Consider the following 22,995-nt stretch of genomic DNA (forward strand, 5'->3'; position numbering starts at 1 on the left):
AGAGGGAGAGAGAGAGAGAGAGAACAAATTCCCCATGACTAGAGATCCTATCATGAGGCACTTGCCTGGCATGTGCAAGGCCTTCAGTTTGACCCCTAGTACTGTAAACAAAGAAATGTAATAGCTTGGTTTTTACCCCTGGTTTTTCATCTCGACCTCTGATATTCTTTAAACTGCCACATCTTTCGGCTTCATTCCCAGTGTGTCAGAACTTAACTCGTCCACCTGCACTGCGCCTGACAACAGCTTTCGAATGTTGGGAGAGAGTGTTCCTCCTCCTAAGATGTTATTCACAACATAGTGAGTACAGACATGACTCACTCTTTAGTTTAATCCACATTGACGTTAGGTCTAGATTAACAAAACAAGAAATTAATCACGGATAAGGACTCTTCCTGACACACAGTTTTCCCTAGGTGTCAGGACCCTGAGTGAATAATGGGAGGAGATCTACTTCTGTTCTAGTGACTTGAAAATGTAACTAATCTCCAGTATAACAGTAACAAAATGTTACACTGGGAGCATTTGTTACCTTTCTTTCTAAGGATACAACAGTCTCCTTTAAGCAGCAGTTTCGCTTGCTTTCTTGTTTCAGGTTCTCCTGGCCAACCACAGTTTGAATATGTTAAATGGAACATTACAGGCATGAACAATTTATAAATTTTAAACTACGTGTTCTTCTAAGCGGCATGCTGAGATCATATGCCATCTTTTGCTGCCCTGCCCAGAGTCCTCCTCTTCTGTTGACCTACTGTGTCCACACTGTGTGTACTTCCTACTCCCCGGACACTTAGCTGTCTAGGTAATCAGGTAGAATGTCAGGGGATCACGGTGCTTTTAAACAGGTTTCGGCACTCTGTGACGCTGGCTGTCTACTGGAAGTTTTGAAATGTTAACCTTAACGCCACCCCCCGTCATAGATGAGGGGCATCGTGCTTTGTAACTTGTTTTTAATGTAATATTTTAGCTTGTTTAATTGACTTCCTAGACATTTAGTGCCTGAGAAATCACAGCTCAACACCATGCCTTCATTCCCAGTGAAGGCAAAAATCTCCTTAGGTTAAGAGTAAAGCCGGGCGTGGTGGTGCAGGCCTTTAATCCCAGCACTTGGGAGGCAGAGGCAGGTGGATTTCTGAGTTCAAGGCCAGCCTGGTCTACAAAGTGAATTCCAGGACAGCCAGGGCTATACAGAGAAACCCTGTCTCGAAAGAAACCAAAACCAAACCAAAACAAAACAAACAAAAACAAACAAACAAACAAACAAAAGGAGTGATGGGCTTTTCCTCACCGTGCCCTCCTAGACACACAATTAGCTAGTTAGCAGAGGCTACCTCTTTTCTGAGTCTTGGGAAGGGGGTATAGATGGGAAGGGGGGTTATAATTCTAATGCCATCCTAATGGTGATTTAGTGACTTCTGTAATAATGTATATTTATTTTATGGATTCTGTAGTAACTGCACATTCCACATTTATTTCTGTATAACAAGGAGACAGACAGACAGACAGACAGACAGACTGGTTGTGTATAGCTGTAGCAGAGGACATTAAAGAGAGATTCCCTAGGGCAACCATCAAAGGAGTTATCCTAAGGTAACTGACTCCCTCCTGGCCCCTGACCTCACCTCCTCAGAGCCAGAGTCGTCCAAACCTGCCGGATAGGTTTAGATGAGCGGTCTACCTTTAACCCCCTCTGATGCCATTAGCAGGAAGGAACAGAATTCCTCACTGCACACAGGCCAAACTTATCAGCAAAGCAAATGTTTATTGAGAAATTTGACCAGTACAAACTCCTCCTGCCCAGCTCCAGCCTCCTCCACCTCGATTTCTTTTATTTAAGCAATTGATATCCCTTTCACACACATGGGAGGGAGAGTGGGGGGGGGGGAGGAGCAGCCTGTTGGCCCTGCTCTAGGACTGACTCCCAGGACACAGTGCTTATATTAGTTGATAAGTAAGTAGATGGCTGCCTAGATGACCAGCCAGAGCCCCCACCCCACCCCCTGCCTGTGCAGGCCACCTCAGAGCCCTTCCCCAGCAAGCAAGGACAGAGACCCTGGCATTTGACAGGCTGGCTGCCAGTGTAACCCAGATGTACTATTCACACCTGCCCCTTGTTCACATCCTCAGGGTTGTGAGCTTCTGACTGGCTACCACTGCATACCCAGCCCCCATCTGCAGTCCCTGCCAGAAGTCGCCAGCCCCTTTCATGCCCGTGGGATCCAGTAGAGAACTCAGTGTTTAGAATCAACCCAGGCGGCTGGAGAGATGGCTCAGCGGGTAAGAGCACTGACTGCTCTTCCGAAGGCCCTGAGTTCAAATCCCAGCAAGCACATGGTAGCTCACAACCATCTGTATTGAGATCTGACACCCTCTTCTAGTACTTCTGAAAACAGCTACAGTGTACTTAGATATAATAATTCAAGGGAGGAGGAGGAAGAGGAAGAGGAGAAGAAGAAGAAGTATCGACCCAGGGCTTCCAAAATCCTAAGCTCTTCTCAGGCATTTCTGCTCCTCATCTCCAGTCCTCCCATGCCTGGGTGGGTCCCCTCCTGTCTCCCCACATCCCAGTTCCTTTAAACAGGTCCCCGTGTGCTCTTACCAGCCCCGGAAGGCACACCTGTCTCCTCATTAAGGCCCTGCCAAGTGTGACAAACTCACCCTCACCCAGCTGAGACTCGGGCCATCTGGGACTTTCCCGTGTCTTCTGTTGTTTCTAACTTTAACGTCACTCCGACTCAGCACCAGCTGGAAATTCCCAGCCTTCCCTGCTCTGGCTGAAGCTGGGGTCCTTGGAGAAGCAGAGACACTAGCTTCCATTGGAGTCACCTATGCTGACCCAAATCTCAAACATGGGACCACTACCTCCGAAGGAATAAGCTTTCCAGAAGGACCGCACTGTGATGACATCCATGATATTTATGATATGTATTCGTAATAAAATCACCTTTTCAGTTATCCTAAAATCCTGCCTATTCTGCTTTGGGTTGTGAAACACTGCTGTAGCTGAGTAATGGTTAAGTCATGGGGATTTTTTTTTTTTTTTTTTTTTTGCCTCACTTGTTTTCTTGCTCACGTCTATAAAATATTGCTTACAGATGTTTGAGAATTTATATTAAAAAGTGAATTCCAATAAAAAAGCCTGTTAATTCAGTGATTTAGCCTGATTCCTTAACATGCCCCCCCTTTAAAAAATAACATGTGTGCTTGGGTTGGGGGGGGGTGTCTTCCTGTTGTCATTTCCTGAGATAAACGTGTTGGGAAAGGAAGAACGTTGGAACAGACGTAAATATCACTTTATGTAACTGACGATGAAAGCCGAGTTTAGAGAGCCTGAAGAGAATGCAGTCTGACTTGCTTTGAAAGAGATTTATGATCATGGGGGCCAATGCTTTGTCTCCCACGGGTTCTGTTAGTGACTGTTAACTCCTTCAACTCCGAGTTACTTTGTGCAGCCAGAGGAAGTGGGATTGCAGGTAGATGGGAAAGGCAGGAGGTGGAAGCAAGTCACCCAGACAACACCAAAAACTACACACACACACACACACACACACACACACACACAGGAGCAGGTTGACCATCAAAGAGCCACATTTGATCATGTGGATATGTGCTTTATCTTGTATTACGTGTAAATATGTATGTCTGTACGTTTATGCACATGGGTATAGTGTCTGCCAGAAAAGGGTATTAGATCCCCTGAAACTGGAGCTACAGTTAATGGTGAGTTCCCTGATCTGGGCTGGGAACTGGATTTGGGTCCTCTACAAATGGAGCAAGCACCTTTAACCACTGAACCAACTCTTCTGCCCTGGATATATCTATTTGTGAATTTTTATTTCATTTCTATTTGTGCATAAATGTATTTGTCTGTGAGTATATGCATGTATAGGTGAATGCCCGTGGAGGCTGGACGAGGACATCACATGTCTTGGAGCTCAAGGCACAGGCAATCGTGAGCTCCCTTGTCTGGGTGCTTGGAACTGAACCTGGGTCCTCTGAAATAGCAGCGAGCACTGTCAAGTGCTGAGCCATCTCTAATTCTAACTGTGTAAACACTGTTGGGGGGAAAATATTCTTGGTTTATTTTACAAAGGAAGACACGGACAAAATGATAATAATTCAGCAAGACAGTTTCTTCTTGTAAAAAGGGTGACCAGATCGGCAACTAAGCTAGTAAGCACACTTGCCAAAATGACCTTTTATCTGTGACACAGGTGGCGGCTACATCTCATCCCAGCGGTGGGAACTTGGCTTCACAACACGGCATGCAATGGGCTAATCAGTACAAAGGAGAAGGGACAGTTCAGGTAACACAGGCCTTGGGCAAGCTGACTTCCATAGCAAAATGTGTCTCAAAATATTAAGCGTACTGATGTCCCAGCAGGTCTTTAGGTTATCATTTTTCCGTGTTATTATCAAGACTTTCCATACTGTCTTTTTATTTTATTTGTGTGTGTCTTCGTGTGCATATGCAAATGCGTGCAGGTGCGCATACACACGTGAATATGTGTGTGGGGGCCGAGGGACAGCTTCAAGGGTCTTTCTTCAGATACCACCCACCTTTTTTGGCTACAGGGTCTCTCACTGGCCTGGAGCTCACCAAGTGGGCTAGGCTGGCTAGCCAGTGAGCTTCGAGGAGCCGTCTGTCCCTGCTTCCCAAGGCTGGGATAACAAACGCCCACTTCTGTGCCCAGGGTGTCTTAGTTTTTACATGGGATGTGGGGATCAAATTCAGATCCTCATGCAAAGCAAGGACTCCACTGGCTGAGCTACCTCCCAGTCCCAGGATGCCTTTAAAAAGGGGAGAGTTCGGAGCTGGAGAGATGGCTCCGTGGTCAAGAGCAGAGTACCTGGGTTCAGTTCCCAGCACAGACACGATGGCTCACGGCTGTCAGTAACTCTACTTTCAAGGGATCTGCACCGTTTCTGGCTTCCTTGGGCACAGACATACAGGCAGACAAAACACTCATACACATAAAAATAAATTTTTCTTTATACAGAGGGTGTGCAGAATTAATATTTTCAGTGGTTACTTTAGACAGTCTTGTTGGGGCCTTCTTATCTGAGCGTATTTTCTCCTGCGCCTCTGAAAACCAATTCCCACAACAGGGATTCCTTAGGCTGGCCCAATGGTTACACCGCGGGGAGGGCGTGGTTTCGAATGAGGGCTGCTGCTGCTGTGGCTCTCATTCTGGAACATGTGACCTGAATGGAAGCTAACAAGCATGGTTTTAAAAATTAAAAGGTGTATTAGCCAGACCTATGCTGGTGGTTTTAATACCCTCCAAGGGAGCTGGGAGAAGCTGCTCTTCTGAAGGATGAAAATATTTCCGGACTTCTAGGTCAAAGGTCAAATTCCTTCTGCAGGTGGGAAGCGCTGCACCTCGGGAAATACCCAGCTCCCTTTCTCCAGGGACCTTACCCATCCGAAGCTTTCCCGGAATCTCTTATCATCGTTAGCTCCCCACCCAAAGAGTAAGAATAAGAATTTTAAAAATCCCACACCGTCTGATTTTTACAAATTTTCCCATCTTTTATTTGAGTTTGCAATTTTCTCAGATAACAGATGGCCAGAAAAATGTGTAAGCCCAAATAAAAGGAAAGAACAGTCATGCGCTTCTTCTTCGCTTCGCGTGTTGCCTTTGGAAATTAACATTATGCAAATGAACCCTCTGGCGGGAAGGAGGAGCTCTTGAGTGCTTTAGTTTGGACAGTGTGTAAGCTCCTCTCTTCTCTCTCTCTCTCTCTCTCTCTCTCTCTCTCTCTCTCTCTCTCTCTCTCTCTCTCTCTCGCTTTTAATGTTTCCTTTTAAAGAGAAAGAAGAGCAAAGCATTGGGAAGAAACGTTTTACAAGTTGTTTGTGCCCATGGCCAGCCTAGAATGAAGAGGAACACTGGAGTTGGCAGAGCCCTCAGAGCAGGTCCTTTCGGTTGACAGGAAGGAAGAGATCCAGACTAAGGGTCCCAGCCCCTCTGCCTTGGCATCCTTCTTTCCTCAAGGAGTTAAAAATGTGGGGTTGGGCGTGGTCAGCCAGATGGATTTTTAACAGTAACATGGCTCTCATTGTTTAGATTATCCTGTTGCAAGTACCGTGTCTCATTTACCTTTTATGGAATAAAGTGTGGAAAATTGACCACAGATGTAAGTAACCAAGAACGGTGGGGAGCTGTTGTTACCAGGCCTCTCTCCTCCCCTCTCTCACACACCCGATCCCACAGATAAAAATGAAGAAGAAAATGTGAGGCAGGCTGAGAACTAGCTCCCCTTCTCTTCTAACCCAGGCCCAGGCATCCTTAGCCCTGTGTTCTACAGTAGGGACCTCCAGGCTTGGCCCCGGAGACTTGTGTGCAGGCTACTGTCAGATTCTACATCCAACCAGCGGTTAAAGCAGGGAACACACGAGTGATTTTCCCAGATGCGTTTGAAAGACAGTGGGTTAGGGCCATCCGGCAGCCTTGCTTTCTGCCTTGGACTCCAGGGGTGATGTGAGGGACCCGAGAGTGAGAGTGGAGAGTGTTGTGCTGTCCTTGCTTTGATTGCTGTCACAGCTGCAGGATGGCAGATTAACCTGGTGGGTCCTACCTGGTCCCCGAATGAATTTCTAAGATTACAGAGAGCTGAGGACCTGGCACTGAGCAGCATTGAACAGGGCGTGTTATGACAGGCCCGCACTTTCCTTTACAGGGGCTCTCTAGGATTACCGAAGCATAAATACCTTTTTAAAGCCTCTGGGAAAGTCATAAAGTAGGCTTTACGACAGCCTCTTGTTTTCTGTTCTTCCTTTCCTCCTCTGCCTTCCTTCCCTTGACCAGGCCTTGCTGGGTTTTTAGCTTGAGCTACCTCTGCATATGACTGTACCAACAGTCAGGTGACTGAATCCTGCTTCTGGTCTTTTGGAGGAACCAAGGGTCAAAATTACCCTGGAAAACAAAATTAGCTCTAAAACAAGTGAACTGCAGGCTTTGCAGCCTTCTCTTCCCTCTGTGTGGGGCCCACCATGAAACGGAGCCTCACTCTGGCCACAAGTCATTGCTGTCTTCTTTCCCACCCCCAACACACACACACACACACACACACACACACACACACACATCCATGTGCACACACATGCACGCACATTAGCTCTGTCTCCGGCCAGGCTCATACTTCTCCTTAACCACTTCCTTCTCTTTAGAGTCCTGGCTCTGCTGCCAGGAACCTCCCCACCATGCTTAACCCACTCCTTGCATGCTTTTTGGGAGACCTGGGCCTACCTTCCACTACCTCAGCACTCCCAAGTCTCAGGCTTTTTCATATGTCCACCTAGGCCACCCTCCCCTGAAGCACCTTCTCCCCAGAAGCTGGGGTACTTTGTGTGCACCCACACTTGACTTTTAGGAACCGAGGTGTTCTTTGCATTCCTGAAAACCATGGCATCTTAGTCTAAATCGAGACCATCCACCCACCCTGGCTGCCTGCTGAATTTGACTCTCCCTGCTCACGTGGTCTACCTGCCACTTGGTTCCTCTGCCTTTTTTTGCCTCTCTGTCCATGAGAGCCACTCAGCCTGTGGCTTCATTTCCCTGTCTTAAATGGATCACACTGGCTCTGAATATCAGCCTTCCTTGGTCATCGTTCTCCATCTTTCTTCTTTATCATGCATGAGACTTCTTTGGCTTCTAACCAATGACCCTCCATTCTGCAAAGTCTTAGTGTCCTCCCAACCCAGCCCAGTTGACAGTTGATTATTACAGCTACACATCACTGGGGTGATGACAATAGTGGGTGTCCCCAATTTCACCCACTCTACCACCAATGTCTTTTGTGCCCTGGTAGGTCCCATGCGAAAGAACTAGGAGATGCTCTGCCAGCCTCCTTTAGTTCTGCTGGGAACTGAGGCTGCTAACCTGAACCTCCAGCCCTGCCCCTGGACAAACACACACATGCACACACACACAAGCATGCATGCACTGGGCTCCCCAGTCAGCAATGTCTCCTTCCCTAATCACCTGCCTTGAAAACTCATCCAGGGAAGACACTTCTTTGCTTCCATTTACACATGAGTCCTGGCTCCACTCCATGGGCTCACTTCCCAACTCTCAGATCTTCCTTCATTGTCCCAAGTTCTCATCTGTTGCTGTCTTCTCTTCTGCCCTTGTGATGAGGGTGAATTGGTTCTTCTTTCTCTCTCCATCGTCTCCACTCCACCAAGTGGCTTTCTCTTTTCTTTTTGTTTCTTCACAATGGTCACATACCTGCAGAAGTGCAGAAGGTTGGCCGTTCAAAAGACTGCACCTGAAAGCTGGCTTCTAACTCAGCACATGGAAATAGAACCTCTACAAGTGGCTGGTGACGTTAGCAGTCTGTGTCTGTGACCACTTGGGAGTCCTAGGGGAGAAAGTGTTCCTCTGGTGATGATGGGTGGGTGTCTAAGTCCATGGAGTTTAAAGCAGGGCTTGTGTGGCCATGTTGGCCATCCATATTCTCACCTTCCGGGCAGATGGGCTCTAGTCTGGAATGAATCTGCCATCCACAAGCTGGTTGGGCCATGGAAACTCTGTGGGGTTTAGAATTATTCTTGGTGCTTCAAGCCTACTCTCCTCCCACCATGGTGTGTCCATGGGGAACTGGTTTCTCCCATGTGTCTCTCTGTTATTACTTGTGAAATGGTACCATTCTTTCCTGAGGATGACAGATAATGTACTAGTGGGAAGACAGAGACATCATTTAGTAGGCGATCAGGCTGGTATGGCAACATTGTTCCGCCCTAATGATAAGCCTGACACCTGCCAACTCACCAACGATACTCACAATCTCTTTCCTGCACTAAAATGAGAGTTGAGAAGATTCCTGGAGCTGGCCTCAGATCACAGGCCACGGATACCCCACACCACTCCTTTAGAGGTTCTCCATCAGTGGACATCGAGGTGTCCAGGACTTCAGCCAGCAAGAGTTGTAGAGATGGGAAGGCCAGTGGGGCTCTGGTAGATGGGAGGTGGCCTGGAAAGACTGCTTGGCATAAAAATGTCATGTGGTATAAAGTAACAGGTCATACAGGCTTCTGTGGATGGTAGTTAGGGAAGTTAAAATCAATACCAGAGGTACCATGGAGCCGTTGAGTATTTTTTAATGAGAACATGATGAAACAGGATTGGGAAAAAATAAATTTCCCCGATTGAAAAGGTATTTTGGAGAACTAAGGATGTAGCTCAGTTGGCAGAGTGTTTGCCTAGTTGTACACAAAGCCCTGGGTTCAATCCCAGCACCACATAAAACCAGATGAGGTGGCGCACGCCCATAACCCCAGCAACATCAAGGTGGAAGCAGGACAATCAGTTCACTGTTATCCCCATCTACGCATGGCTTTGTGAAACTCTGCCTACAAATGAATAAATGACGACAGATACATGTTTTGATTGGAGGATGGGGAAAAGGGGGCTACTCAGCAGGCAGCTGCAGGAATGACTCCAGAGTTTATGTTGGAGACTCTATGACAATGAAGGTCCTGGTAGACAGAACGTAGGCAGTGTGAGGATTCCCACCCCACTGTGGCCCTCAGTGGTGCAGTCAGTCCGGCTTGCTGTGTTCAAGTTGTTGCAACCCCAGAAGAGAGACCTTTGTAACAGTTGCTAAGAGACCTTTGTAACAGTTGCTGAAGCAGCTGAGTGCGTGGTGGGTTCCCTCGCTTTCTGTGTACTTCATTTTGGTACTCTCTTCCTTGTGGGAGGAATCTGGCCTGAGCAGCCAGATTAGCCCAAATCAACCTTGATGATCAATGAGGTGACTTGTCAGAGCACCCTCACATCCTCAGCTTCCACTTGGTATGAGGCAGTCTCTTGTTGTTTGCCACCTAGTACTCCAAGCTAATTGGCCTGGGCTTGCAGAGCTTCTTCTTTGTCCCACTCCCACCCCGCTGCTGAAGTGCAGAGATGTCGGTGTGTTCTGCTAGATCTGGTTTTACATGGGCTCTAGGGATCTAAACTTTGTACCACAAGCACTGTATCCACTGAGCCACCTCCGCGGTCCTCCTTCCTTTCAGTATTCCTTACTAATTTATTTGACATTTACAGTACTAGTCTGTAATGGTTTGGAAATAAAATAAGAAGAGATGCTGGGTCTTCTCTTTGGCTTGAGAAATGGAAAAAGAAGAAGAAAGTCAAGAGTGTCTGTGAAAAAGGATAGGCAAGGGGTGGAATGCAGGACCTGGTCTCCCTGCCTCTGCCAGGCAACCTTCCACCCCTCCTTCATAGCCCACTTCTGGGTCCCCCCCCCTTCCAGAAGCTTCTCTGCCCTCTCTCACCTGCACCCGTCTAAGTCTTAACAGAGGTTCACGCACCTCCACTGAACTGTAAGAGCACGCACTGTCAGCATCATCACAGTACAGGAACTAACCATCTTGGTGACCCCCACTAGATAGGAGCAGTGTGGGAAGAGCCCACAGCCATCTCTGCTCTGTGCCCTCCCTGCCTTGCATGCTGTTGGGACACAAGACAGGCTTGTTGTTCTCATGAACTGAACTAAGGAGAACTGGATGGAATTGAAGGAACGGGCTTGGAGGCATTCAGAGATGACATGTGGGGGGAAGATGAACATGCTTAGGCTGTGCTTGGCATCCAAGTCTCCTTCCAGACCGGAAAGAGGAGGCTTTCTTCTGCTGTGAGTTAGATGGTGGGGGTGTCCTGATGGCTGGAGCTGGCTGAGGAGCTAAGGGTGGTGAGCTTCCTGGGAAGGCAAGAGATGGCAGGCACTCTGGGCTCTGCTTCCAGTTCACCTTGACCTTGGTCCTCTGGTGAACTATTCATCTGCCTTTATCGTCAGTATTTATTCATCACATACACTTCAGACTTTATCATAACTTATGAACTTAGCCAGCATTCAGCATGTACCTGCTGAAGTTCTGCTCTTTCTCCAGCTCAGTGTGAGAGTCCTTATCCTTCACCTCAAACCCTCCCAGCAGAGCCATTACTGCCCACATCTTACAGATGAGCTCACAGGCAGCTGGTCAGTGTCAGAATTAGGTTTCAAAACCTCCCTTCGTCCTCTCACCATGGACAACACCCACAGGTACTGCTCAGTAAATGTGTTGGGTTATTCTTTTAGGATACAGATTGCAAAGGAAGGAAAGAGGGAAGAGGCAGTCTGGGGAAGCCAGGTCTGAAGGTAGGGGAGTAGGGTGGTCGAACCTGGGATGGTCCAAGATCTCCTGGGTCCTCACGGGCCAGAAAAGAGAAGGTGTATAAATAAGACTGAATCTAGAACTGGGCATGGTAGTGCGAGCTTTAATCCCAGCACACGGGAGGCAAAGGCAGGTGGAACTCTGTGATCTCAAGGTCAGCCTGGTCTACAGAGTGAGTTCCAGGCTAGCCAGGGCTACACAGTGAGGCCCTGTCTCTAAAAGTGGTAGTGAGTCTAGGATGGAAAGTAGTCAGTGGACAGGGACTGTGGGGCTGTGGCAGGGGATACTGCACCTTCTGATCTGAGGGACACTTGTGAACTGTCACTCCATTAGAGTCTCTTTGGGCCCAGTCCCTAGGCTGCACTAGAAGGTCTAGCTGTCTCCCAGAGGATTCCTCCTACGCTCCTGTTATGGCCTGGGGACCTCAGCTCTCAGACGTCCACTTTGCAAATGACTGGGGCCTTATTGCCTTAGCCACGGTTCGCTCTGATGGAAGTAGGTATTTAGAGTGACCGTTACACACACACACACACACACACACACACACACACACACACACACACGAAACCAGTCGTATCCCAAAGTTTCATGTCTATTCTTCCTTTTCTTTGAATAGCATATCCTCTGTTTATTGCTCGTTAAGCTAATTCAAGGCAGCAGGGAGTCTTGGTCATACCCACCCCAAACTCCCTTTTCCCACCACTACCCCCCTTCCAAGTGCTCCAAAAAGTCTCCCGCTGCCTTCGTCTTCTCCAATTTTTTTTCTTTTCTGAAACACACTATTGGGTCCAGTTAGTGCTGCCTGTTGGCTTGCTGGCCAAGCATGTTGACTTGATCTCGTGAGGGTAACGATAGCTGCTGTGAGTTCCTGAGTAAAATGTCCATGTCACGTCCAGTAGACAGCATCCCACCGCACGCCCCCTGACCCCTCTGACTCTATGTTCTCTCTACCTCTCTGCCCCTATGTTCCCTGAGCCTGCGGAGGGGGTTGACATAGACTTTTTTAGGACTGCACACTCAAGAATCACTTATTCTGATCATTTTAACCAGCTATGAACCTCCGCATTAACTGCTATCCACTATAGAAAGAAACTTCTCTGGCCAGGGTTGAGAGCAGCGGTACTCTCTGGGTCTCAGCGTAAATATTTAGAAGGCAGTCTGACAGTGTGTCCCTCTCTTGCTGTCAACTCTTAAACAGTTTCCCACGCTCAGCCCAGGGCATCTGGCCACTTGTATTGGTCCCACACGCGTCACCTCTCCCACCTCTGTCCGACTTGCTTTCTGAGCTCCAGATGCTGCCCCTCTCCTCTCTCTTTCCTTACACTTGAGAAGTATGTTTCTCCCCTGAAGCCTTTGCACCTTCTGCTCCTCGTCCTGAATGTTCCTTCAGGAAAGAATGTGTTTGTAGACCTAGACTCATCTCTTCTCAAATCTCTGTTCAAATTGTTCTCCTATGGATCTACCTCTTGGCCTCCATAAGCCTGTGGTCACCACTGACAACAGCATTTCTAGCTGCCTTAGCCCTTCACCCTGTCTGACCTGTCCCTGCTGGTCCCACACACATGTGGGTTTTCTCTTTCTCCTTTCCTTTGTGCCTCTCCTCCACTCAAGTGTAAGCTTCTTAGAAGAAAGCCTTTCTTGTCTGTGGTTTTGCCTAGACCAGCATCTCGAACAGTTGTCAGCATTCAATATACTGCCTCTGTGGTTCAATTAATATCTGGTGGGCAAATGAATCCCACTGGCCAGCTTCTCTCTCAGTAATCTGAATAAAGACACAGTGATCTCTTTGATAAATGATATGTACTGGCTCTGCGGGGTAGCCAGATATGGAGCCGGCCTCCATGTGTGGTCACTTGCAACCATAGGAAGCTGGCCACACTTAAGAGAGATGCCAAGCAAACCCCCTGAGAGAACAGAATTTTATTTCCTGGGGTTCTCTCCTCCAGACCTTGGGGGCCCTGACCATGAACTTGTCTCAGTCTCTGTTGAAAGCAACACTCACTTGTCGCTCCTCTTGTCCTCGTGGGCTTAGCTCTGATTTCTGCTTTGGGCTTCATGAATGTCTGGGGGAGAGCCTTCTGCTTAGCTTGTTGGAGATGTTGGCTCAGTTCAGTTCCTCGATGTCTGAGGACCAACGTCAGCTTGTGTTTTCTGGAGTGGGCCAGGGACTTGCTTTACCCTTTAGAGGTCACTCTCACCCCCTGAGCATCAGCAACAGAGTTTGCTGCTCTGCACGCAGTCTCCCAACTTCCTCCACTGCCTGCAGGGGCAAACTGCTCCAAAAGGCTCCTGTGATTAGGTGGGCTTACCTAGATAATCTCCTTTGAGTAACTCAAAATCAAAACTAATTACATCTGTGAAATCTCCTTTCCCAGTAACCTACCACCGGCAGGCAGGCCACGGGAGCCCAGTCTGGTCACAGCCCTGGGATTAGGGCAGGAAATCATAAGGGACCATTTTCGGATTCTGCCTACCACAAGTATTTTTTTTTAATCTGCTTTAATTACCGGGCTTGGGGAAGGGGGTTCTGTTGCTTCTGACCAAATAGTAATGAGTATAAGCCTCAGAGGCCTCCACTGTGGGGGGAGGTGGATTATAAACGTTGCCTTTCTGACCTCTTCTGAAATGCCATTCTTCAGTTTCTGTCTACAAAGGAGTTGAGAATGTAGAGATGTGGCCGATAAGACCATCTGCCGGGCTTCGAGTGCCAAAAATAATGAGCATGGCCCCTTGCCTCTGAACTCTCTTGCAGAAAACTTAACAAGCAAACAAACCCCATTTTTCTGGGCTGTGGATGTAGTGACGTGGAGTATTTGTCTAGTGTGCAAGAAGCACCACAGACCAGGCAGCCATGCCAGCCAGCACTTAGGAAGTGGAGGCAGAAGGTTCCCAAGTTCAAGGTCATCCTCAGCTACCTAGGGAGTTTGAACCTATCCTGAAACACAGTAAATCTTTCAATAAAGAAAGAAAAAAAGAAAATTCCTTAGGGATCACCATCCTAAAATGTAAATGGAGTGGGGTCATGAGTGACCCTGAGGCTTTCCCCCATGATTTAACTGATGAGCCAACCCAGCACAGAAAACATGGGGCATTAGCGGCTAGAGGATTCCAAGTGCTGATCAGAAGGAGTGATGTTGGTTAATCGGTGTGGTGAAGCTGCAAAGCTATTCTATGTGAGCATGTATCCAGATATTCCACATAGAAAGGAATCAACTGGGTTAAAAAAAATGAAAATGAAAAATGCAAGACAGAGTATGCTGCTTCCTGCAGACAGAGATCAGAGGAGCTTCAGACGTGTTTCATGGCTCAGAGAGAAGTCAGCAAACCAGATCTGCCGAGCAAGGCGGCAGGGCACAGAAACAGCACTTCTGCGATTTTTGCCTCCCACTGCCTGCCATCCGCTCTTACTGTCCACAGTGCTGTGGGAAGCCAGAGAGGCGGAATAGCTAAACAGTTCACCACCTAGCTTCAAAACACCAACGATCATAGCAGAGGGTCAAAAAGTAGCGGGTGGGAAGTTAGAGAGGAGGGGAGAAACTCATCTTAGGAAGAGAGGTGCTGGCAGGTTGAAAGATTGTAATATTACCAAATCAGAGAGACTTGAAACCAGGGAGGCCTCCCTGCCGGTGCTGCTGCCGCTGCCGCTGCTGCCTCCAGCCCCTGTGGTGTACATACCAGCTCTTCCTCCACCATGTGCATCCTAGGTATTAAAAGCAATCATCAGACTTGGCTGCAACGCCTTTTGCCACTGAAGCATCTCACCAGAGGTGCAGACGTAAGATTCAGAGATAGGCAACTGAACTTCTGCCTCTTGGTCATTAGAGGGTTAAGAATATTAATGCACATTTATATTTGACAAAGCATTTACTGAGGCATTTGGTATTGAGAGATACAATCTACTGACAGAAAAGGATACATAGGTGCCTGGACAGTTCAGTTAGTAGATGACGATGGGGCAGGGCTATGAGGAAAAGGCAGTTCAGAAGTTGGTGATGATGGATTCCTGTGCCTAATGATGCTCCACCCATTGTGTGGCCATTGCCACATAGATGAACTTGACACTGGCCTGGGGAACAGAAAGCTACAGGGATGGGGTAAAGCCAGGACAGAAGATGCAAGCAAGGATAAAGACAGAATGGGCATCTAGATTACAGTGTGGACCAGTTTGTCCAGAGTGCAGCATTTCTGCAGCCATTAGGTTGAACAGAGGGTCCTGCCCTGCAGAAAAGGGGCTGGCAGGATTTTGAAGCAGGCTGTGGTCTGGAGCAGGCTCTGTTTCTAGAAGGAATTAGACGACTTCTAACTACTGTGTGCCCCAAGCCAGCTCAATGATGGAATCCGGGGAATGCTGCTCCATTGTTGCACGTGTCTCTCTGAGGCAGCCTAGAGATGTTAGTACATCAAAGTTTAATGAGTGCTGGTTACAAAAGATTGAGCTAAACACACTCCATCTCCATCTTTCAGGTACCATCTGAAGGGACAAGAGTGGGGTGGTACCCAGTTCAAGGGCTGGTGATAGGGAGAGGGCCCCCAACTATCAGGACCTGCAGCTTTCAGTTGCAATGCTCTCAGGAAAGAAACACCCCAGTGACCTCCCCCTCCCTCCCAAATGCCTTCAGATACTTTCCCTTGATCCAACTCGGCTCAGAGTAGAAGGCAATGGTAGAGCCACTTCCTCTCAGAGACCAGGAACAGGAAGGCACCGACCGGTTGGGAGGACAGAAACAGGACTTCTTGTCATTTAAAGAACCCTGGGTCCCATCTTAGTTGGCCTTGGCCCCTTTGATACCTTGACAGTCTTAGTAAGATTGGGTTCTGGCCTTAGGTGAGGCTGGGCCTCAGGCTAAAACTCTCTGTTGCTTCATGTTGGTGGGAGCTAGGAAGATCAGGGGCTGGCACTGTCCCTTTAAAATAGCAGCTTGTTTCTTACATATGGGGGCCACATGTCTGCAATTTTCCAGTACGGTCTCAATTTCAAATATTCTGTCCCATTTTACCCATAAGAACATTGGCATTTGTCAGATCACATGTTCCAATTTTTGACTCAGAAAATATGGTCACTGTATCCCCTAGACCACAACAAATGCCAGATGGCTTAAAGAGCTAATTTTTTTAATGGCACACTTATCCCAATTGTTAAGGAAAGACAATTTTCTGACTATTGAAGCAATTGAAGAAATTATCAGTGACAAGTTTGATGGGTTCAATTATATTTTTAAAAAAACACCTTTTTGGGTATATGAAGAAAATCAACAAGCAAAGGAATGGAGAGGCAATAAACGGGGCACGGCGAAGCATGACAACCAACATCTCAATAGCCATATACTTTGGGAAGAATTTATTAAAAATCTGAAAGGACATGATGAAGTCTTCATTTGAGGGCTACGGAGATGGTTCAGGCAATAAATGCCTGCCAGGCAAGCCCGGGGACCTGGGTTTGGATCCCTAGCATCTGTGTTCAAAGCTGGGTGTGATGGTTTCATCTGTAACCCCGTGCTGGGGTAGAAAGAGAGCCAATCCACTGTCAGTCTACCCCACTCTGTGAGCACTAGGTTTAGTGGGAGATCCTATCTCAGAAAATAAGGTGGGAAGCAATGGAGAAGACAGCCAGTGTTGACCTCTGGCCTCCACACGTATGCACATGCACCCACACATACACATGCATGTCCTTACATGTACCTACATATCACACACACACACATTTTCATTGAACAAATGTTCAAAGGATAAGAGCAGACAAGTCACACATGGAAACTGTAAACAAGTCTTAAGAGGAAAAATTTACAATTCACATTAAAAGTTGGGAGTCAACCTTTCATGCTTACTACATTGCCAAAACTAAGTAAAAGCCATCGAATCTAACCTGGGCAGAGTTTTGTGGACACATATCCACCTGGGCTTTGAAGAGGACATTATGAGTTATCTTCTCGGTTTTCCTCCTATATAGCAGTGTTACAAAAGCAAAGAGATCATAAGATGTTCCTTTCTGACCCAACAGTTCTACTTCTGGAAAGAGAGTCAAGAAAATAACACTTGAGACAGACAGGGAAGGTAGGTAGATCAGCTGACTTAATTCTAGCTACACCGACATAGCCCAAATGACCAACAGGTGCATGGCAGTTCAAGTGTATTGCAATAAGCCAGGGTAAGTGAATGCTTTGTATTATTAAACATCAAGCGAACTTACCTTATAAACATGTGGGAAGATGTATTTTGACAAAAACACAAGAATATCACTATTGGATGGTGACCACATGGCAGCTAGTCTGGTCCAGCTATAAGGATCGGGTGAGAAGCTAAACTTTGTCATCTGTTCATTTCCTGGGATGAAGTGCATCCTGTTCTGGCCCACTGTTTCTTTGCTGTTGGTCTCAGACATTCTAACCAGAGGCAAGTTCTCCAAATGGAGAACTCTAAGAACACAATCAGGACCCCAGAGTGCTGAACAGTAGATCTCAGAAGTGACTACTGCTTGCTTCTTTAGAGAGATCCCTCTGATAAGGATAGAGGCTTCCAGAATGGCGGTGCATAGGCTGTCTTCCCTAAATGTGAGCCACGAATGCAGAAGTGCCTTGCTGTAAGCGGTGATGAGGATCTTTCCCTATCTCATGAGAACCCTATAACGTAACTGTTTACACTTGACTACCAAAGTGCTTCAGCCTCTGTGTAACATCACAACCCTCCCACTGTGGCCAAAGTCAATACGATCGATAATATAGAGCGTTGTGGTATTTTTAAAACCTCAAATACGAATCTGCTAAAAGTGAAAGTGGAAATGGATGGTGACCACTCATAATGCAAATGTGAACTTTGAAAAACCTAACCTATGACCTTTTGGGGGAGGGGTGTGAAGCCAGGTCTCCTGTGTCCCAGTTAGACCACTTTGAGGCTGAGAATGGCCTTGAACTTCTGAACCTCCCACCCCTACCTCCTGAATTCTGGGATGACAGGCACCATGGCCAGTTTTGAAAGTGCTGATAATGAGCCACCATGTAGGTGCTAGAAACCAAGCCCAGGTGCTCTGCAAGAGCAACAAGTGCTCTTAGCCACTGAGCCATTTCCAATTTCTTCCTTTTTAAAAATCATTTTTGGCATTCATTTCTTTTTCTGTGTGTGCCTGTGTGTGCACATGGATGCCACCGTGTGCTTGTGGTGATCAGAGGGCAGTGTGCAGAAGTTGGTTCTCCTGCTCTACCAAGTAAGTTCTCATCACGGAACTCAGGTTGTCAAGCTTGGCAGCAAGTGCCTGTGCCCACTCAGATGCTCACTGGGCCGTCTTACCTCCTCCCCTCCCCTCTCCCCTCCCCTTCCCTCCCCTCCCCTCCCTGCCCTGCTCCACCTCTCCTCCCTTCCTCTCTTGCTCTTTTATGTAAATCAGTGTGAGCTGACATTTGGCCACACAGCTTTATCGGAATTGATGCAGGGGAGAACTGCATGTAACAGAAAAAAAAACAAAAAACCCAACAAAACCAAACAAAGAAAAGGCACCCGTGTGTTACAGCAACTCTAATTTGAGTTATTCATGATGTTTAACTTGTTTTGAGATTTTCAATCTCAATAAATAGATTTTTATGTTTATCAAAAAGGTCATATATTATCGATGGCCAACCACTGAAGGGCCTCTCTTGTAGGCGGCATTGTGGACAGCTGAGTGGGCTCACTCACTTCCGCTCTGTCCTGCAGACTCTAACTCTGTCCTCCTCTTCTTCAAGCCTCTCAGCCACATCAGTTGTTCTCTCTAGGGGCCATTTATATGTCCCTTGGCAGGGGACAATAGACAATGTACAGGGAGGATGGCATGGAGCAGAGAGGCCAGGGATGCCATTAAGTCCCTCCGTGTGCAAGACAGTTCCCTGTAGCCAAGGATTTCCCAGTGCAATGGTCAGCTGTGCCTGTACTGAGCTTGGAGCTATACTTCGAGTGTGTCAGGTGCTAACATGCCTTCACAGCAAGGCCACTCTCTGGATGTTTTGCAAACTAATAATCACCATTATCAGCTGACATGCTAGGCATGGTTCCACGGCATCATATCTGCATAGTCACTTCTTATTAGGTCACTATTCCCTTATTTTACTAAAACCCCAAGAGTATGGAACCCAAGAAAGCCAAGAGGAGAGAAAGTAGCTTGCCCTAGGCCACACAAACCCATAGCTGATGAGAACGGCTCCCATAGTAAGAACGGCTCCCATAGTAAGAACGGTAAATGAGAAGAATTTGTATTGACTTTTTAAATTTTATTTTGTTTTGTTTTGTTTTTTTCAAGACAGGGTTTCTCTGTATAGCTCTGGCTGTCCTGGAACTCACTTTGTAGACCAGGCTAGCCTCGAACTCAGAAATCCGCCTGCCTCTGTGTATTGACTTTTAAACTGTGTATATATGTTTGTGCATGTTTGCATGTTTGTGTATGTGAAGATGTGGATACCTCTGTGTGAATGTGTGTGGAGGCCGGGGGCCCACGTCAGGGGTCATCCTTAGTCTTAATTACATGGATACATGTGTGTCTGTGTGTGGCTGTATACAAATGAACACAGGAGCCATCAGAGGTCAGATGCATCAGATCCTCTGGAGCAGGAGTTAGGGTGGTTGTAAGCCACGCTGCTGTGGGTGCTGGGAGCTAAACTCGGGGTCTCTGTGAGAGGAGTAGGCACTGTTATCGAGACATCTCCCCAGTTTTTGAGACAATCTCTCTTGAGTGGCTGGGCAGTGAGCTCCAAGGATCTGCCTGTCTCTGATGACCTCTCACTGGGATATCAGATGTGTGCTACTGTGCCTAGCTTTCGTGTGTGTGTGTGTGTGTGTGTGTGTGTGTGTGTGTGTGTGTGTGTTTGAGATGGGAGTGGGGATTGGGGATTCTCGTACTTGAGAGGCAAGCACTTCACCAACTTCATCTCTGCAGCCCTTTAATTTGTGTTCCATCAAGAACTTTGTGCATGGTCATTTCTTTTGTCTTTGCTGGGACCTTGTGGAGTAGATACATTCTACTATCCATCGAAGATGCACAGAAAACAAGACTCGGTGGAATTTGGCTTATGTTTATAAATTGGTGCCATTTAAAATTATTGCCAGTCTCCCTCTACTGTACTGTAGAAGTCTTGCTTTCTTTCCTATGCTGTTAGCGAATCCCCTGCTCACCTTCAGTCTGGCAACAATGTATGCCCTGTGATGAAGAGAGAAGGAAGCAGCTCTGTGTCTGGCATCCTTAGATGGGCAAGTGGAAGCCTGGCAGTGGCTTGGCCAGTATGTCATATTTTCTTTGCTTGGGTATTTTCTGTGGTTCCTTCATTCCCTGAGCCCTCAAAGCTGCCCATGAGAGAACTGTCCTAGGCCCCTCTCCCCCAATCTGGTTTGAGCCCACTTGGATATTTGAATCTTCTCTTGGACTTTATCGGAACAAGCAAGAAGGTATCTGATCTTGAGTGGTTTAAAGCACGTGGTAAGCCCCCCAGAGTTCCAGACAGGCTCGAGTCTCTACAACCTGCTTTCCTAGGGAGGTAGACGTCCTTGTCCCTGCTTAATGAAATTTGATGACACAGAAGACTACATAGATCCCTCTTTTCCCTGTCTGCTATCTGGATATTTTCAGAACCTAGATAATTTTATCCTATTTACATCAAACACGTAGGTAATGCTAGACTTTGATATCTGTATTATTTCTGGGGAGCTCTAATAAGATTATGAATGACAGTAATTGACATTACATGGCTTAATTCAATTTCCTTTGCTGTGAATCAGGACCTTTGAGCTCAGTCCTACAGTGTGAGCTGTAGGTTTGTCTTTTTCTCTGCGCTAATAAGTTAAGCAGTAGGGAAGATATAAACTCTGTTTTGGAGATTCTCTATCCTATAGATTAAATGGGATAATGTATCCAAGGGGCGCAGCTTGATGCTGGTCACATAGTCTTTTAATTAAAGGCCATCAGGTAACTTTACATATACTGGGTCTGTTAGCTTCTGGCTAGTTGGAAGAATATTAGACTCCTTATGATATTATGATCATTGATTTGGCAGGTATGAAAAATGCCCTTTGTCCTCCGACCATGGGTGGGGTTGACACTATAACCCACGATTTCTCTTTCTAGGGCTTCTAGAGGGTCAGTGGGGACTTGGAGTGCCCTTTTTCCAAAAGAGAGGAATTAGCACCAGAGGTAGCCACACATCACCCCCATCTTCTTCCACCCCAGCTCAACAAAACAAAACCCTTCCTCCATCATCTAGAACAACAGACCAGCCAGAGAGGAGGATCCTAGGTTTCAGGTCCTTCAGACCTAACCTTCTTCCAGACCTTAGAAGGTACACTCTCTGTAGCACTACCTTCCAGAGTAGTTCACACCTTGGCCTTCAAGATCAGATGCAAGCAAGCAAGCAAGCAAGCAAGCGAGAGAGAGAGAGAGAGGGGGGAGAGAGAGAGAGAGAGAAAGGGAAAAGAAAAGAAAAGAAAAGAAAAGAAAAGAAAAGAAAAGAAAAGAAAAGAAAGGAAAGAAAAGAGGGAAGGGAGGAGGGAAGGAGGGAAGGAGGGAAGGAAGGAAGCTAGCTTCTCTAATGGGTCCAGGGAACAGATGAGCTGTCTAGATATTATTCTTACTCTCACTAGCAAGACCATTTTCATCCCTCTTGCTCAGTCTGTCTTCATGACTGAGGCTGGGAGATCTTTGTAGGGCCTCAGAGGACAGACCTTAGTGGTGGTCATCTCTGCTACACACTGCCTTTACAGTCCAAGAAAGCATCTTGGTGCCAAGTCCTGAGTCCCCACAGGAATGTGCCCTCTGAGTGCAGGTGACCTGGTCTCCGAATCTGAGTTTTAGTTCAGCACCAATGCCAGGCACCTCACTACTTTGTCTGCAACTGGAGCTGATGACGGGTACAGGCCTGCCTCTCCTGGCAGGGCTCTGCATCAAACCAAACCAGGCAGCAAACTCCATGAACCACAGTGACAAATATTTAAAACCCAAGAGGGTTTTCTTTTCTTTAAGACAGATCTGAGCTTACAAATGTGTCTGTTGGTAATTTTGTCACCTTAATTATCTTATCCATAGGCGTAGCCTTTTTCCCTGATAGTATAGCACCTACGTAACTATTGAGAGAAAGAAAGCTTCTCTAACGGAAGAAAGCTTCTCTAATGGATCCAGGGAACAGATGAGCTGTCTAGATATTATTCTTACTCTCTCTAGCAAGACCACATCAGGGCTACCACCTGGCCCAGGGCAGGCTGGGGTCACCCAATTGTACCTACACCTTGCTTCTGCCTACAGTCATGACTTCTAGTCTGTAAAGGGCTAGGAAATTTCAGAAGACCCCTGGAAAAGGGCACCAAGTCTTCTACTGGTGCCTGCCCTGTCTCTGCCCACTTGAGATATATACTCCAACAGAGAAGAAACAAACAGGCAGTCCTCATCTCCGTTGCCAAGAGGCAGGAGACAGGATCCTGCTTGCTCTTCAGCAGATCCACAAGTCTCAAGTGGCATCATATTAAATTATATAGGCAGCCACTGGTGCTCAGCCGATGCTGGGCTCTGAATCGTTCTAGGCAAGCAGCAGCCTCCTCAGGAAGCGGTGGGAAGGATCCTACCCATAGCTTTGCAGACCTACACACCTCAGAAGGCTGTCCTGAGAGCAGACACAGGGGACCCCACAGAGAGCGGGCAGCCGCACAGAAGAGACGATGATTGTGGCTGCAGTATTAGACCATGGGCTGCGGGGCACTTTGCCCTAAAGGTAGGACCAAACGTGGACAGAGTTGAACATGGTAGGTGGGGGCAAATCCGTCAGGAGTGCCTTAGCCACCTCCTCGCATTTGGGTTTCTGAGATGAAGACCACTCCCACTTACTCTTGAAGGATGTGCG

At 47.3% G+C, this 22,995-nt stretch overlaps 1 protein-coding gene across 3 annotated transcripts in view; it reads left to right on the forward strand.

Moving 5' to 3' along the window:
• The window catches only part of Parva (parvin, alpha), a 163,983-nt gene that overhangs the window by 69,257 nt on the left and 71,731 nt on the right, over positions 1 to 22,995 (forward strand). The window contains exon 2 of one of the 3 annotated variants that reach the window (XM_006508051.1): positions 4,215 to 4,307. The exons of 1 other annotated variant lie outside the window; for it this stretch is intronic. Coding sequence is in view for 1 of the 2 variants with exons in the window: in XM_006508050.1 (XP_006508113.1) it covers positions 22,839 to 22,866 (28 nt within the window). In the remaining variant the exon portion in view is untranslated. Of the gene's footprint in view, positions 1 to 4,214; positions 4,308 to 22,728; positions 22,867 to 22,995 lie in introns of those variants that run through there. One more of the 3 variants, XM_006508050.1, reaches the window with a different exon arrangement.

This window comes from Mus musculus, chromosome 7 (genome assembly GCF_000001635.26).
Source record: "Mus musculus strain C57BL/6J chromosome 7, GRCm38.p6 C57BL/6J".
Lineage (NCBI taxonomy): Eukaryota > Metazoa > Chordata > Mammalia > Rodentia > Muridae > Mus > Mus musculus.